The following is a 17637-nucleotide window of genomic DNA, read 5'->3' as shown; positions in this document are numbered from 1 at the left end:
GGAGTATTTAAGATTTTAGATACTCGTCTGGAATACGAGTCTGGCGCATGCGCGATGCATCTCGACCTCATATCGAAGTACCAAATTATGCCGGTTGAACGCCACTGTACAATGCGTTTATCGGCGATGGCGGGATAGCGAATTGTTATGGTTATGATTCATTTTAGATTTTTTTCTCTTGTTGATGACCGTTTATCTTTTTTCCTCTAACATATGTATGTCTATCTTATTTTAAATGAGAAAGTGCAGCTACAAAGGTAATTTATTTAAAATAGTTGGGTGAATACATGCAAGTACTCGCCATATGGCAAATACTCGGTATTCTCACGTGGTACTGTCACGCTGATATCAATCTCTGTTAAAGTGTATCGATACACAATGAAATCAAATTATTTTAACAATGTTGTGAACTCGGAGTACAGTCGGAAAAATGACGGACGTATCGAATATGGAACTGCTGGTTTTAGAACAAAGTAAGAGATTTTTTTTTTAAATCATTGACACTTCTTGAGCCCATCTCTTTTTTAAAATACTATTACTTAACTTACTAAAATCTTTTGCAGAATATTCTTTATTTACTTTATTCTTTGATTATCTAATATAAGCTGTATACAAAATGTTTCGTATATTTAAGATAATTTGATATATATATCCGTTTTAGGTCGGATATCTTGGAGCATGTTTTATACAGAATGGGCCTTTTAGCTGTGTTACGATCTAAAGTAAAAAAAGGTAAAGACATAATTTAATCAGATAATACTCATAACAAAATGCTCACAGGTTGCTGTTAATTTGCTTGATATTGCTTTGTTCAAATTGCCTTTAATATTAAAGAAAGCAGCTTCTGATTTTAATAGATTACCTATTTTTACTACCATCGACGGTTGACTTGTTGGCAACACTCACGCGATAGTTGCTCTCTTACAAACAGATTATGGCAACTTTATAGTAATTAATGCTACAGCACAAATAAGCGAAGAAAGCTATATCAAGGCAGATCAGATAATGCCTGATACTATTTTTGTGTGACAGCAACATAACAGTAACTGAAGGAAAACTTGTGCTAAGCAAGTATCCATTCTATAACATTTGAAATTTTAAGTTTATTTAAATTTTTTTGGTAAATAAATTTCTTACAGCCGCCATAGGTCTAATGATTACTGCGAGTCACAATTTGGAACCTGATAATGGCATCAAGCTTGTTGATCCAGCTGGTGAAATGCTCGAAGCTTCTTGGGAAATGATAGCGACAAATCTAGCTAATGTGCTGGACAGTGATTTAATACCAATGTTAGTACATATATCTACCAAGGAAAATATTGATTTGTCGGTACCAGCCATGGTGATAATAGGAAGAGATACTCGTAAAAGCAGTCCCATCCTGTTGAAAGCTGCATTAGCAGGAATCAAAGCATTAAACGGCAATGTTACAGATTTAGGATTGGTCACAACTCCGCAGCTACACTACGTCGTGGTATGCACGAACACTGATGGCGCTTACGGCAATCCCACGCTGCAGGGTTATTATTCGAAGCTAGCAGCAGTATTCAAAAACATACGAGGCACTGAGATAAATAATGGAAAGTACATAAGCGGATTGCAATTGGATACTGCAAATGGCGTGGGTGCTATCGCGGCGAAAGAGTTTCAGAGATACCTGAAGGGTGTATTGGATATCAAATTATTTAACGACGGAAGCGGGGACTTGAATCATATGTGTGGCGCGGATTTTGTCAAAGTACAACAGATATTACCTCTGAATATCCCATCTGAGAAGAGTATTAGATGCGTCAGTATAGACGGAGACGCTGATAGAGTGGTGTATTTTTACATAGACGGGAATAATAAATTTCATCTTTTGGATGGGGACCGAATAGCAACGCTAGTGGCCGCTTACTTCAAAGAATTATTGGAAATGAGTGGTTTATCCTTACAATTAGGCTTGGTGCAAACCGCATATGCCAATGGTGGTTCAACCGATTATATTTCGAACGTCTTGAAAGTTCCAGTGGCGTGTGTGCCAACTGGTGTGAAGCATTTGCACAAGAAAGCGCTGGAATTTGACATTGGAGTCTATTTCGAGGCAAACGGACATGGAACCGTAATCTTCAAAGATACTGCTAAAGAAGCTATCAAGAACCACGCTAAGAACGAAATACTTTCAACGACACAAAGGGTGGCCTCTTCAAAACTGAGGGATGTAATCGATTTAATAAACGAAACGGTTGGCGATGCGTTGAGTGATATGTTACTAGTCGAGACTATATTACACGCCAAGGGCTGGGATGTTATCGAGTGGGAAAGAAGTTACAACGATCTTCCGAATAGGCAACTCAAAGTCAGAGTGAAGGATAGAAATATTATAACAACAACGAATGCAGAAAGACATTGCCTAACTCCTATTTGCTTACAAGAAGAGATTGACAAGATCGTCTTGAAATATTCAAGAGGTCGATCTTTCGTTAGGTATAGTATGTTTTTGTGTTTTGATATACAAAACTTTTAGAGAGGTTTTTGAAGTAGTTTTCATTCATCAGAAGTTTATTGAAAAATCTTAAAAATTACCACAATAGATTAACTGACTTTCTTTTCAGACCTTCCGGAACTGAAGATATCGTCCGCGTTTATGCGGAATGTGAGAGTTCGTCGGATGTTAATAAACTAGCTGTGGAAGTAGCTTCACTCGTGTACAGATTTGCAGGCGGTGTTGGACCAGAACCCAGTTTGTCATGAGCTTATAACATCAGACTCAAATATTATACTGAGTTGTTATATTGAGTAGTAAAAAAAGTTCTGACTCACCCTTTTAAAATGATTTTTATAATACAAATTTATTCAGAAATATCGATAATTAATAATCATTTTTGGAGGATAATTCACAACATTTTTTAATTAAATATGAAGAAAATGTTTTTCACTTGAAGAATCCTATTTGATATATGTTGTTCCAATACTACAAAGGCTGTTATAAATAAAAATAGCAAAGTAAATACTTTCACTGATAAAATATCCAATATATAATCAGCTAAAAATATGAATAATATTAATATTGGATAGTTTATCGATTAAAGTATTCATATTATATTTTTATCACTAAATGATTTTATACATAGTAGAGCCTCCAGCTTATATAAAATAGTGTAAAAAATCAAATTGGCTATAAATCGTGTCTGCATATATTTGGATTCCAATATAAAAAAGAAAAATACATTATGAAAAATTATACTACAGATATCTCATCAAATACAACAAAAATTGAAGAGTTAATCATTAAAAAAGAATTAGATTATTTTATTGTGCCACATTGTTTGAGCGTATATTGTAGACACATTATAGCTTTACTCGTTTTATAAATTTACTTTGTTAGTATTATTACTACTATAGTATACTATATATAATTAGTTTATCTCTAAAACTAATGCCAGACACAATTTTCAATCGCATATAATTTGGCGCTGACTTTACGGAGAAATGATGGGATAGAAAAAATAAATTTTGCACATTATATATGCTTAATGTGTGATGTTCATTTTAAAACCTGAACAAGAAAAAATACGAGACAAAATATATTCTAGTTTTATACGTAATGCATATATTTATATTTTTCCATTTTAATAAAAATCATATTAAAATATATTCAGATTAAATTTTCTATCTTCCTTTATCATATACATTTTTTTATAGACAAATATAATAATAAAACTATTAATTATGAGACTAATTGATAATTAATTAAGTAAATATTTATTTTTATTTATTTATTTTTTTTTATTACACTTGGCAAGATTAAGGACAGGATTAAAGATAAAAAACTTAAATATTGCTAAAAAGTTTTATTATCTTTAAAAAAATGAATTACCTTATCGTATTATAGTTAGCTAATAAAACATATTTATAATGCATAAAGAAAATGTATATAATTGATAATAATTCCATACTTTATTCCTATGTACTTTCTTCTTGTTACAAGGAGCCAGGCATAATTATCCATCTTCTGCACATCTAACTCTCGTCCCCCAGACGAGCAAACGAGTTCATTGACAGTGAATGCTTCTGAGGATTATTAGCAGTTCCCATTGAGTTCATCTCAATGTCCATCAGTCATTTGTCTTCATCCCGTTTGTAATCTATTAAAAAAATTATCTTATTATATGGAAACGTACATGAAATATCCCACTAAATTGTGGGTAAATAATGAAAAATCTTATCATATATTTATATGAACGCCAAATAAAATCGATGCTGATAAATTATTAACAATTAGTGAAATATCTGTATAATACTTCACTCTCTTTTCAATTGACTTTACATGATTCTATTAACTTGAGTCTGAACGCGATGTGAAATCAAGAGTACACATATATTTTATATTGATAATATTTCATAAAATGAATGCACTTTTTTGGGGAGTATAATAAGAGACATAACATTTCAATTGAACAGTTAATAGGAGCGCTGTACAGGTCGACAATTAGAAAAAATTTTTTACGACGTTCTTCTATCAACATCAAGTTATTCCGAGGACATAACGGCGTGTATTACAACGTGGCGCTTAGTTTCATCACGAGATACGAGCGAAATTTTAAAATTTAATCTGCGGAATGAGATTCGGCGGTGGTAACGATATTCAAACAAACAATTCGCAAATTGCGGTGGCAAAAGTTAGCAAGAAATCAGCATTCTTTTCAATTCACGCATCGCATTCGTTTTTACCTTGCGCTCTAATTCCATCTCATAAAGCATCGATACGAACGCGTTACTTTGAGAGGGACCCGTGAGGTTTCGACATCGAGAGATGCAATATATCAATCTATTTCCAATCTGTTAAAAAGATTAGATTACAATAATCTTTCATTTCTTGAATTGTCGAATATATCTGACATCATTTAATATTAAATGTACAATTTGATATTTAATACAAACTAATATTAATCTCGTAATGCAAAATTTTATAATTTAAAAAAATTATTAATTATACAAATTTAATTATAAATTTATTAATTTTATTATATAAAAATATCATTTGTGTGAATCATAGATCTACAAACGTTTCTTTAACTTCCCTAATAATTAGATAAATAATACGTTTTTTTAACTTCCCTAATAATTAGATAAAAGAAAAGAAAGGAGAGTAAGAAGCATTCAAGCAAAAGAATCGAATAAATAATGTAGATTCGTTTTTGACAGAGATCTGAGTGGATAGTTGTATTAGTTGCATCTTAACAAGAGTCGCTTTATGTGTACAAATGATAGAGATGGAATTAGAATCAATGCGCTTTCTGTCGCAATGCGCAACACGCCGAGAGATCATCGAGAAGAAAATCGGCCGCTTTCTTTACACGCGCTTCGGTAATCGACGATTTTTTTCTTTTCTTTCGTTTAACAGCTTTATATTTTGTTCGACCGGACATTCTCCATTCGCACTTAGGTGGAAAACACTGATATAAATAGTGATTATAAGGTGATAGGATTCCTTTCCCCCCTTAAGAGATAGGCGCTCTGGGTTTGTCTCAATAGATAAAGTATAAAGGTTCGCACGCGTTAAACATACCTTTTCCTGGTTAAATTCAAAGCACGCCAAGCTTTGAGCGCAAACGCAATTTGTGGCGCATTATCCACATATCGCAGGTTGCTTTATTCGCTGATCGCCGCATCTACGGGTAGCCACGCATAGCGAATAATCGTCGTAATCGGTTTCTTCAATAATCGCAGGTCAACAAGCCGCCGCCACCAGGGTAACGTGTTCGACAATCGCGTTCATCGCACGGTCATTCACAAACCGGCGTTTCTCACAGTACAGATCTAATTAAGTAAACTGCACCAGCTGGAGATTGACTTGGCGTTCTGCATTGTTATTGAATCTTTTATGTTCGATCAATTTTTCGATGTTTCATAAAATTTTCCATGTTTTGAGACACTTAGATGAACATTCTTACATTTACTAATATTATTACTATTAATGTACAAAGAGATAATAATTACATGTTATTGTTAGATTGTCTTAGAATTCAAGATTACAATGCATAACGTCGTCGAATTAAGAATATTAAAGAGCATAGTTGCACGCACGCTGATTATTAATAATCTATGCTTTTGACTTGCTCTGCTCGCTGCTACGAATGACACAAGTTGATGTATTAAATGGACAACTAGTATTCTACTCCGATGTTACTGCATAAATTGATGGTTTCTTCTATGGAATAACTGAGTCACGTAAAGATTGTATACTTTAATATTGATAATAAAAAATAGTATAAAACGATATAAAAAAATAGACAGAGAAAAATAAAGATGAAATATCTTTAGGTAAAAACTGACTAATATTTCCTTATATGAATGATATTGAAAATAGATGATAGATCTTTAATGAAATAATGTTTTAATTGTATTTAATATAATGGCATACGTTATAATTGGTAAATAATTAAATTTAGTGATAATTTTACTACGCACAGAAAGACTGTAAGAAGATGAATTATATTACATTATTAGAAAATTTTTTCTTTTATAAAGATTGCTTTAGGGCATTCATATTTGCACTTTATTGGTTTTATATAAAGGTACATTGTGATACTGCTATTCTCTGCTTTATGAATGAACATTTGAAAATATTATTCAAGTTCTTATGTGTAAAAAACGATTATACAGCATCATTATTGTAGCATAAGTCACCTTTTGTAGAATTAATACTAAGCACTATAGGATATAACAAAATCATATATACGCTACATTGTAGGCAGTTAGAGCATTAAATCGAGCAAAATATTAAACTCACACTTAATGGAATTTATCTATTTATAAAAAAGGGAGCGAGGAAAAAAATTACGAACATAAACTCCAATAATGTAATGTTGAAAATTTTCTTTAAACATACAATAGGCTAACATAGCAGGTTTACCAATAATAAATTGATTAATTGATCAATTCATATATGAACTCATTAATAATATACTTGAAAAAAAATTGAGCTTAAATTCAAATAATTGTTTATATATTCTCTATTGATATCTTCCTTATTCTTACCGTACTTTACGATACAACTAAACGTTAAGTTCTATTGTAAGTTTTATATAGTTTTCATTATAATTATCGTGGACTCAACGACGAACGCAGACGGCAATTCCTAGGTAATCGAGTCCGATAAGCGAGTGATCGCTGCTAAAAGGCTGATCTTTTTTTTTACGGTTTTTGTTTTTTTCGGTCGCCTTTCGCATGCGCTAGTGCGTTTAGTACATGTTTAGTACCTCGGTGGCATCGCGTCTGCCGGACCTGGGAAGCTAAAAGGTCAAAAAATGAAAAATCGCAGAATTAATTACGTGATCGCCTTGCTATATGCAAGGAGCAAGAAGAAAGTATAAGATGTAACACTGGCATGCGCGATCATCACGGGACACATTCTGTAATACGAGGTCGAAATTATAATTCCAATGGCATAATATAGTCGTATAGTGTTAAGGAAGCCTTGTGGATTCTTTCTTTCTTTCTTTTTTTGGTTCCACGTCGCAGCGCATATAACGCAGATTTATTGTGAAGCACAGCTACCAGATCTGGATGTTCTTATCGTTCCATTATCCGATTATTAAATTTAGTCACCTTATATATTTATTCACAAGTTGTTCCGCTAAATTTTTTTTAGCGATAAAATTGGAATTTAATTGTTTGCAAATAATGAATACAAATTTTTACAGTACATTATAGCAAAGTATTATATATATATATATATATATATATATATATATATATATGTAAGCATTTTAAGGAGCAATCTAATTTATGTGAAATATGAAACAAAGTAAATATAAATTCGTAATGCTTAAAATCATCAATGAGAGCAAAGTTCACACTCAGTTCTGGTTAACTGTCATACATGTCAGAAGCTAGTCGACACGCCGCAATTGTGCATCATCTCTCCGTGCATCGCCGCAAGTGCATTTGGAAATTGACTCGAACTCCGTGTAGAACAGAAGTCTCAAGTCTCACGATGTCGAAAAACCTTTTGTCGGATGTTCGCCATGGGCGCAATGATTACAACGCAACGCATCTTTTTTTTTTTCTCATTTCTCGAAACACCGACATTGAATTGGGAAAGTGTCTCAGAAAGTTCTTAGAAAATAGAGGACAGCAAATGCGAAAGACGTGCGTTTGTAGTTTCGCAGACTGCAATTTTGCGATGCGCAGAGGCGCAGTGTGTTCGCGGCGGTCAGTTTGTATTCGCGATTACGAACGTGCGGTAGATGTGCAAGGTCGGAGATTCCGTCTTCTTTGAGATGTGTCTCTACAGACTGCAAAAATTTGATCTTTTGCGCTGCGGAATTGCTCGCAAAAGTCAGCCACGTAACCGGAGATATTTTTTTTCTCGTATTTACGGGAGAAGTTTCCATCATTCCAAGCGCATCTCGCCATTACGGAATTGCCGCAGGCTGATCGCATAGCGCATCGTGAACGGACGTGCTCGAGAACCTTCATTGCGGAGTACGTAAAAGAAGAGAGGTGATATATTACAAATATACTGACGTGGCAACAAGTCCTCCAATCGATGTACATTACATAATTTTTCACGGAGTAAAAAACATTATTTAGAGTAAAAAAACATTATTTAATCTACAAAAGATTCCAAATTTATTCATAAAAATTTAAATTGTTTTCAAATAATTTTTCTTTTACCTTTACATTTATCATATAAAATCAAAACTACGTTATTGCAACTAATTGAAATAAACTTAACTGTAGAATATATGTTGAATATATGTTGAAAAAGTTCTGTGTAATATATAAAAAATATAAATATATGTGTAAAATGCAGTCATTAATTTATATCACGTGTGGTCATTAGATCTGCGGGACTTTCAGCCATGTGATTTTCAGCCTCTGTTCTCTTTTACACTCATAAGATAGAAACGTTGGCTTCCAATAAATTTACCAATAAAAGCAACGATTTCGTATACGTAAAACGGCACCGTACACGGCGAAAGTGAACGCTTCCGTACATAGTCGAGTGTCGCGCTAAGTGTCACACCTTATACTTTTACAGAAATATTCAACCTGCATCGAATCCGCATATATAGAAATTGCATATGTATTACATATAATCGAGACAAGAACGAGGGTAGCGTATATAGCGCAAAGAAGAGTAAAGACGCCAACTGACAAGCGTACGCATATGGATTCTCTTCGCTTTTCAAACGTGTGTTACTTTTCATAACCGCAGTTTTCTCAATGAGACAGATAAATATTATATATAAGGTAGAGTTAAGAAAGTGCAACTTACCGACCGCCACCACGTGGAGGACCATACGCGTCAGGTCTGTCATATCCCTCGGCATAGCTGCAACATAAAATACCATTTTCCATACGGAAAGAAAAAAAAAATAAGATTCTTCAAGGGCAGATCTATCCAAAACTTTAGCCGCGAACTAAACGTTTCCACCTCTCCACCGCTTCGTTGAGCGAGACAGAAAGAAAATAAAAAAAGAACAGACGCTAGTCACCAGGCAGAACTGGTCTATAGTTTTGTTTTTTCTGTTTCGCTCAACGAGACAATGAAGAAATGGAAGCATTTAACTCACAAGTTGAATGTTGAATAGGCCTGTTTTAGAAAGATGTTTTGTTACGATTTGCAACTCACCCGCTAGCAACTGGTGGATATCCGCCACTGGGCACGGCACTGCCAGGTCTTCTACTAAACATATCAGCTTGTGGTCCTGGACCAGTGCTGTAACTAGGTGCCCCTGTGCTGTAGCTAGGTCCAGTGCTCATTGGCCTGTCAAATGGATGCATATCATTACCAGGAGGACCGTCCCTCACTCCGTAGGCCATTGAAGCTCCCTGATTTACCCACCCAGGCCCACCCATCATATTCCCTGGCCCACCCGGATAATCCCTGTCGTACATAATTTAATTCTATTAACTTATTTTTATTCTATCCTGAGTGACATTTAATATTTTTGTTTTATATTATGTTAATATATTATTATTTATCTTTTGTTACAGAAGCAACAATATTTTATAATACATATCGTTCAATTATTTTAAAATATATTTTTTATTTTATGCATTTGAAAAAGTCTCTCAGGTTGAAATAAAAATAAAATATAACGATAACAGTTTAAACAAAGCAAAGCTCATTTATGAGCTTTGTAAACTTTATTGAACTGTCAATTATAAATGTATTCGTACCCATATTTTTAATGAATCTAATGTACGAATAAACTTAATATAATAACTAAATTTGATCAAAATGTCAGAGATCTAAATTATTTTATAATATAATTATTTATAATATAATTATTTAATAATAAAACAAAACTTAAAATTATCTTAAAAATAGGAAAAGTTTGATTGTCTACACTGAAAATTGCACGATTCAAGAATTTATACACAATTACAATTATAATAAAAAATCTGGTTCTCTTTTCAGTGCTGACATTCAAACCTTAAACATAATAAAAAATAAAAATAATGTTCGATTTAAATAAAAAAAGATTTTCTCACATGTGTGTATTGTGCTGTTGTAATAAAAGAAAATAAAAGCGTACAGTAAAATATAGATAATTATTAAATTTATTGCCTCCAAAGATAAAATTTTTATATAACTATTTCTTTCTAATTTTTTCTAATATACTATAATTTCCAATTTTCTAATTACGGATTAATGTATAATTCATGAATTTTTAAACTGTGTATTTATTAATAACAGGAAGAGTAAATAAATTTTCGAAATAAATGATCTACATTTTACTGTACTTAAATTAGTCCTAAAATTAATTAAATCTAAATAAAGAATTTCTATTAAGAAAAATGAATCATATAAAAAATTTATTATAAAAAATATTTCTCATAAATAAAAATAAAGTTACTATTATATAAAATTTCCAAGATTATATATAAAAAATCTCGTGTAAAAAATTTTACAATTGAGAGATGATTAATGTTGTACCCTCTCAAATCAAAATAGAATGAGTATTTACAATTCGATGTTTTGTACAATATAAACAAAAGAATGGCCTTTAGAAAACATGTAGCATTTACTGTGTTTGTACATCTACTTTGGTTTGAGAGACAACTCAGCATCGAATTAGAAACGCAACAGAATCAAAAGTTACGATCTCGTAGAGTTGAGAAAGGAGCAAAAGAGAATTATAGAAGCTACGTTACCAGTGGCTTTCATCATATCCCACATCAGTGTACCCAGTTCCATACCCAGTAGTAGCAACGGCACCACCGTTTCTCATCGGTCCAGCCGCACTTCGGTCATAATCATTTCTCGCTGTATAATCAACGGTGCGACTGGCACCGAAATTATCAGTACGACCATAATCTACTGGGCCAGGTGCGCCACGATTGAAATCTCCGGCCATGCCTCCACCAACTCCTGTACAATATGGATATTAAGATTCTTGATTACATTGATTTCTCGTTTGTTTTCACTTGAAAAGTTTATGGATTCCTTTCGTCTCATGGAAATCATATTGTCAATTATAAATGACTAAATATGCGTATCAAGTGAAAAATACAGATACTGACTAAAGAATATCAATGAGTGTGTAAATATAATTGAACCTATATCTAATTCTTCAAAACGATTACAATGTGAAATTCAGATGATAATTTCAAGACAAATAAAAAACAATTTTTCATCTTCGAAGCTAAGACTATACCATTTCTATTTTACATCTCGCATAACAAAGATTTATTCTAGTTTACTCGTAATTACTCCATATTTGTGTCAAAATACAAAGTCACATACTTAGTTATTTGAGACAAAATTACATACTTTTAAAGTTGCAAACACTATTCTTATAATTACCGTAGTCTGTTCTAGCACCGAAGTCGGCGCGACCATAATCAGCTGTTCGTCCATAGTCCGCCGCGCCAGTTGGTCCGTATCCTCCCACAGCACCTGCAGCTGGTCCGTATCCACCGCCCATCCCCGGCGCCGTCGAAGTGTAACCCATCGCCGCGCCACCCACGTTCTGACCGTAAGCTCCGCGATCGCCATAGCCGGCACCAAAGTCCGCTCCACGGCCGCTAAAGTCACCAGCCCCGCGATTGTAATCGGTGTATCCGGTCGCGACGCCACCTGCAGCAGATCCATCGTAACCAACGAGTTGGATCGGAAGAACTGCAAAGCACGCCGAGATATGGAATTGGTTTTTAGTGTACATCGTGTCAAGGTTTTAATATCATTTTTCATTCCAACATACTATTTTCTCAAATGATTACCGAAACGTCGTATCGTTGCGAAGGGGTGTGTTCAGGAAAAATTCGGAGTATTATCATTTTATCCTTCTTCACCGAATGTTAAACAAGAACCCTGGGTGCATCCGCGAAGATTTTGAATATAGCCTAGAAAGCCTTGCTAGATGGTTTTTATCCTCCGAAGCTAATGATGAATATTAGACTCACTCAATTATAAATTTCTTTGTCAAAAATGTCAATTTAATTTTTTTACTACTCAATTATTCTTGTTAAAATATATTCAGTGTTCATTCTTTTCTTATATCATTTTGATTTCTTGAAATCAATTAATGCTGCCTTTTACTTAACATAAATAAATCAATCCCGTGCTTTCTATTATTTAATGACACAAGTCAACAAACATTATTTTATCTGTTTTAGCATTCAATGAGCAACACAGATAGAATGATACTTATGTTACTAAATGAGAAGCACCCAGTAATGGCATCCAGCAATTGTGTTACAGATTTGAGTGTTAGCTCCGGAGGCTTAAGCGAGACGAATCTCCTGTTTTACATTGGTGGGACAGCGAAAAAAAGCAAAACATCAATGAAAATATTACAATAATATTGAGTATTACGACTACATTAAGTATGACGCAAATGCATGTAGGGACGATGTAGATATTTGAAGAAAATTAAATGAGAAAATAGTCTTGTCGGAATTTATGATACAAACTGAGATATAAATAATACCAACCTCTTCTATCATTGTATGGTCCAGGACGAGCGTCTCTACCACCGTCTCGTCCCCCCCTACCACCTCTCATTGGTCCACCTCTTCTGTCATCTCGGCGTCCTCCTCCGCCTCCGCGTGACTTTCCAGTTGACTGTTCCACGTTGATTGTTGCCCCCTTGAAGTTGGAATTGTGAAGTGCCTTGATCGCTGCAGCTGCATCCTCCTCTCGTGCCATGTGGACGAAGCCATATCGATTCATCACGTCGCATTCGGTCACCTCACCGAAGCGCAAGAACAATTGCCGTAACTCATCGTTACGACAATTTTCCGGCAACCGGCCAACAAATATTTTTGTTTTCCTCTGTGAAATATGAAATCACACGCAACATGCATTATTATTGCGTCGAGTATTGGTCGCCGAGAAAATCATAAGTGTTAATGCATTGTTATAGAAAAGCAAGACTGTAAGATTATACAAGATTTGTATCTCAGAAATCGACCATAAATCCTTTGTTGAAAGTATGGTGTCTGTTCGAGACTTGCTATTGCTCAGTTGTGTTGAAATGCAATTTTACAGAATATATGAAATTACAATAATGTAAAATATTCTGAGCATATTATGATCAGTTAAATTATCACGTAGCAAAATAAATAAATCTTAAATTCTAATTTTTGTTCTTCAATAAGATATTTTTTCAACGTCTTTTGTCAGAGTTGTCATTAATTAGAAAAAATATATAATTGTTCATATGCTCTTACCGGCTGATTAGATGATACCATCTGAAACAAAATGTTCAATTGGTTAATGGATACGTATATATGACAATTGTACATTTTATTTTTTATAACTTGTTTTAGATTTAAAAATTCTGATGTATGTTAATTAATTCGTTTATGTCAATTCTTTCAGGCAATTATGACATAATTCAGGCATCTACCACAAATAATGAAAAAATTATTTAGAATAATAATTTATTTATTATTTTTGCTTCATTTTTTGCATTACATAACAGTAATAATAGGTCTTGTCAATATTAATGCAACCATTGGGACTACATAAAAATAAAAATATTTCCAGAGCGTTATTAAATTTAAACAAAAAAACAGACAGCTATGAAATATAAAGGGTCTGTTTTTTGTAACTTTACATCATATTTTTTATATTTAAAATAAATATATAATTAGATGTTGGAGAAAGAAAGAGGGGGGGGGGGGGGAAAGGAGAAAAGTATAAAAAAGTACATAAAAGTACAAAGCGCTTTTTATATTATTCATTTTTTCTCTTTTTCCTCTCTCTTCAATGTCTAATTATATATCTTCACCTTATTCACCTTAAATGCAGGATATATAGTGCAGATGCAAAAAAACCGACATACAAAAAACTGGACTGGAGAAAGCAAATTGCAAGAAACGTGAAAGGTTTTATTCCAACAATTTGATCCGGAGGATAAACTTGTTGCGCATCAAAATTAATCCTGGAAGTACCGAGCAGTCATTATTAATCATTTCTATTTTTTAAATTAATATTATATTTCTTGAAATATAATCTCTCTCTATGAAAGATACGATTCTGAAATTTTTTGATTTTTTAATAATTAATTTGGCTGAAAATAATTTTATAGGCATTTATATTTTTCTCATTTATCTAAAATCCTTTTACATGCATTGTTATCTATTGATTACCAGCATTATACATAAGTTTAAAGGATTCTTTAAACAAAGGATAATTTACAGAAAATATCACAAATCTATGTTTGAGTCACAACTTAAAATAATAGTTCATATAGCCTATAATATTTTTGGCCAAGTCTGTACATCCTTTATTCTGATAAAATATTTGATTTTTCGTCACTTTTTTTTATTTTTATTACAATAATTTCTTCGCTTAGTTCTTAAGTAAAACATTAGCACTTTTAGGCCCAGTTTCACAACTTATTCATTGTCTCTTTCCAATTCTTAAATTGGAAAGAGATAAGAAACAAGTTGAATCTCAGTTAAGAGTTAACCATGAATTGTAGAACTGGACCTCAGAGAGAGTAACAAAGATAGAACAATAATTGCGTGGACTTGTGTCACCAAATGGAAAGCACCTGTGTATCTTGGAAATAAAATAAAAATAAAATTTAAAAAATTTTTAAAATGAGCAAATTACTAGAATATTATAATTTCACTGATCAACACTTGAATTTTTACTTCTGTAATTTTCGAGATAATTTTCATCTCGTTTCAAGATACACGATCGACTTCCTAAATCTTATGATATCGTCTTATGATATCATCCTGCGATTATTTTTACCTATAGAAGACTAATAATCATCAAGGACCAAAGACCTTTGAGAATTTTTGACTCTCATTCATTCTAGATAAATCTTTTGCATACTTTTCATCCTTCCTCTTTCCAATTGTATATATATCAGTTTCATATTCATCGCAGAAAGTAAAAGGATGCATATCATTGGATACACCGCGCGTGCGATAGATGATCCCGCCTAAAATACGCGGCCGGCTTTTTCCTTCTGCCTTTCCCACCTCGATACTCCGAACTTCGATACTCCGAATCGTTAATTTTTTTTCTTTTTTTTCACAGCTACTTTCGCATAGCTATATACGCTTCGTCGATATTAGGAGTAAACAAGAGGCAAAAAAGACGAACGTGTATCACAAGTCATAATGCGGTGAGGAAACGGAAGGGAGAGGCAGATGAACGAAATGGCGGTCGAAGTCGAGTCCACTTCAAGAAAAGTACTACCAATCGTCATCTATCATAAGAATGATCCTCGATCGCTCGCGTCGCCCATGACACCGATCGTTCAATTTATTGATTCTTTGAGCATTCAGAACCAAGAATATGAGAGAAACGTGATCATGTCGGTTGCACTGCAGAAAGCGGGAGAGAAGATGGGGGAAGAGAAAAGAAGATACGGAATGTAGAGAATGAAATATTACCGTTCCAGCCGCCGACGTCTCCGTAGTAGCGTGATAACCGACAGACGTGTCCATCGAAACCGGAGAGGGGTGGGGAAAATGCAAAAACGAAGAAACTGAAATCGACGGTTAAATCGACGTACGAGCGATTCTCGTACACGTGAGCGTTATCACACGAGCCTTGATCACTGAATCCGTAGCACGATAGATCGTGACTCACACGTTAAAAAAAAAATTGACCGAATGATACAAAGCACCCGAGTGACGACGCCGATACTCTAACGTGAGCCGTGAACGTTCGCCAGCGTTCGTTGTGCGAAAACAGTGCTGCCAACTGTGCGATACGCCTTGTTCTTGGATCCCGCCGAGTTTCCTCGTTTCCGGTTCCACGTAGTTTTTATTTTCATGGCACTACATAGCGAAATATCTTACAAGATTTTGCCATTAGTATCGACGAGAGAGGCTATTAAAGACGACCCAAGGCTCCTATTTTTGAGCTACATTTCAAAACTTTCTCTTCGAGCAATTATTACTCGAAAAATATATAGTACATGTAACGTATACTATAGCATATAGAGTAAAATCTTTCTCGGAAAGGAAGTTTTAGAACGTAGCCTTGAAAAGAAACGTATACGAAAAACTAGGAAAATAGCAGAGGAACTTCTGATCTGGAGGTCGATTGTGTATCTTGAAATGAGGTGAAAATTACAAAAGTGAACAAATTCACTAGGATATTCGTAATTTAATTGGTCAATATCTAGTAATCATTGCTCATTTTTGTAATTTTCACCTCGGGATCGATTCTGTAGAATATTAATAATTTCATTGGTCAACATCTAGTAAATTTGCTCACTTTTGTATTTTTCACCTTGTTTGAAGATACAGAATCGAGTCCAGGTGTACCATACCCGAGGATGCGCAGTAAGAAAATGAATTGAAGCCAAAATTTGATTGGCTATTCCAATATGCCAGCGCTATTATACATAGAAAAGTTCATGGAGGCTAAAATTTGATTGATTATTTCTAATATTGCTATGGCCATTATGCGCAACGGTACATACATCATTGGTGCGTTTGGAGAGACGCTATTAGCACTACTTATGTCATTCTTTGTTGTTTATTAGTAAAACAAAGATAGAAGATACGTTAATAGCGCCTCTCTAAACGCACCTCTTGTATTCTTAAGCTGCATTTTCATTCTGACATACGATGCTCGATTCGAGCGTCAAAACAGGTCACGTGATCAAAAATGATGAATACCAAGCATCAATTTTGATCACGTGACTAGGGGATCGATTCTGTATCTTCAAACAATATTACAAAAGTGACGAAATTTACTAGATGTTGACCAATAAAATTATTAGTATTCTAGTAAATTCGCTCACTTTTGTAATTTTCAACTCGTTTCAAGATACAGAATTGATTTCCTGTTTTGACGCTGAACATCGAGCGTCAACATGAAAAAGCAATCTTAAAGGGCTCCGAACAATAAGAGGAACAGGGAATAGAGAACAGAGAATAAGAATTTCAATCTATCAGAAACTGTGTATTCCACAATACATGATTTCTGATAGGTTAAAATTCTTAAGAGCTCCGCACAATAAAAGGAATAGGAAACAGAGAACAGAGAATAATGTTCTCTTCTCTATTCTCTATTCCTGTTTCTTTTATTGTGCGGAGCCCTTAATTTGTTCACATGCTCCTAGCTTTTCCAACTGTAGTTCCTACTCATTCTAACGAACTCATTAGAGTGAATTGGATGATAGAACATGTTGAAGCATGTGAAATATGCAACGC

General features: G+C 33.9%; 2 protein-coding genes across 7 annotated transcripts; one reads left to right on the top strand and one right to left on the bottom strand.

Moving 5' to 3' along the window:
* The first annotated feature begins 83 nt into the window (after positions 1-83).
* On the top strand, positions 84-3516 carry nst (phosphoglucomutase 3-like protein nst). The gene is made up of 5 exons (XM_011062961.2): positions 84-257; positions 365-473; positions 662-732; positions 1140-2466; positions 2595-3516. Exons 1-5 carry the CDS (start codon positions 236-238, stop codon positions 2731-2733), a joined length of 1668 nt encoding a protein of 555 aa, XP_011061263.1. The 5' UTR covers positions 84-235; the 3' UTR covers positions 2734-3516.
* Positions 3517-3818: 302 nt separating this feature from the next.
* LOC105150100 (uncharacterized) lies at positions 3819-16184 on the bottom strand. Of its 6 annotated transcripts, none has more exons than XM_087408511.1 (8): positions 15862-16184; positions 13675-13695; positions 12937-13276; positions 11807-12121; positions 11155-11371; positions 9626-9880; positions 9269-9325; positions 3819-4127 (listed from the first exon to the last, which is right to left on the bottom strand). In XM_087408511.1, the coding sequence occupies exons 1-8, from the start codon at positions 15913-15915 to the stop codon at positions 4112-4114; spliced, it is 1275 nt and encodes a 424-aa protein (XP_087264637.1). In that variant the 5' UTR covers positions 15916-16184; the 3' UTR covers positions 3819-4111. The 6 variants fall into 6 exon arrangements, with proteins under 6 accessions (XP_087264637.1, XP_087264638.1, XP_087264639.1 ...); XM_087408512.1 differs by lacking the exon at positions 3819-4127 and adding an exon at positions 6847-7277 and having other exon boundaries at positions 11807-12079; XM_087408513.1 differs by lacking the exon at positions 3819-4127 and adding an exon at positions 6847-7277 and having other exon boundaries at positions 11807-12079; positions 13000-13276.
* Between the last annotated feature and the right edge of the window lie 1453 nt (positions 16185-17637).

Source organism: Acromyrmex echinatior, chromosome 8, assembly GCF_024713525.1.
Source record: "Acromyrmex echinatior isolate Ae372 chromosome 8, ASM2471352v2, whole genome shotgun sequence".
Classification (NCBI taxonomy): Eukaryota; Metazoa; Arthropoda; class Insecta; order Hymenoptera; family Formicidae; genus Acromyrmex; species Acromyrmex echinatior.
The sequence above is the reverse complement of the archived record's forward strand: the minus strand, read 5'-3'. Positions and strand labels throughout refer to the sequence as shown.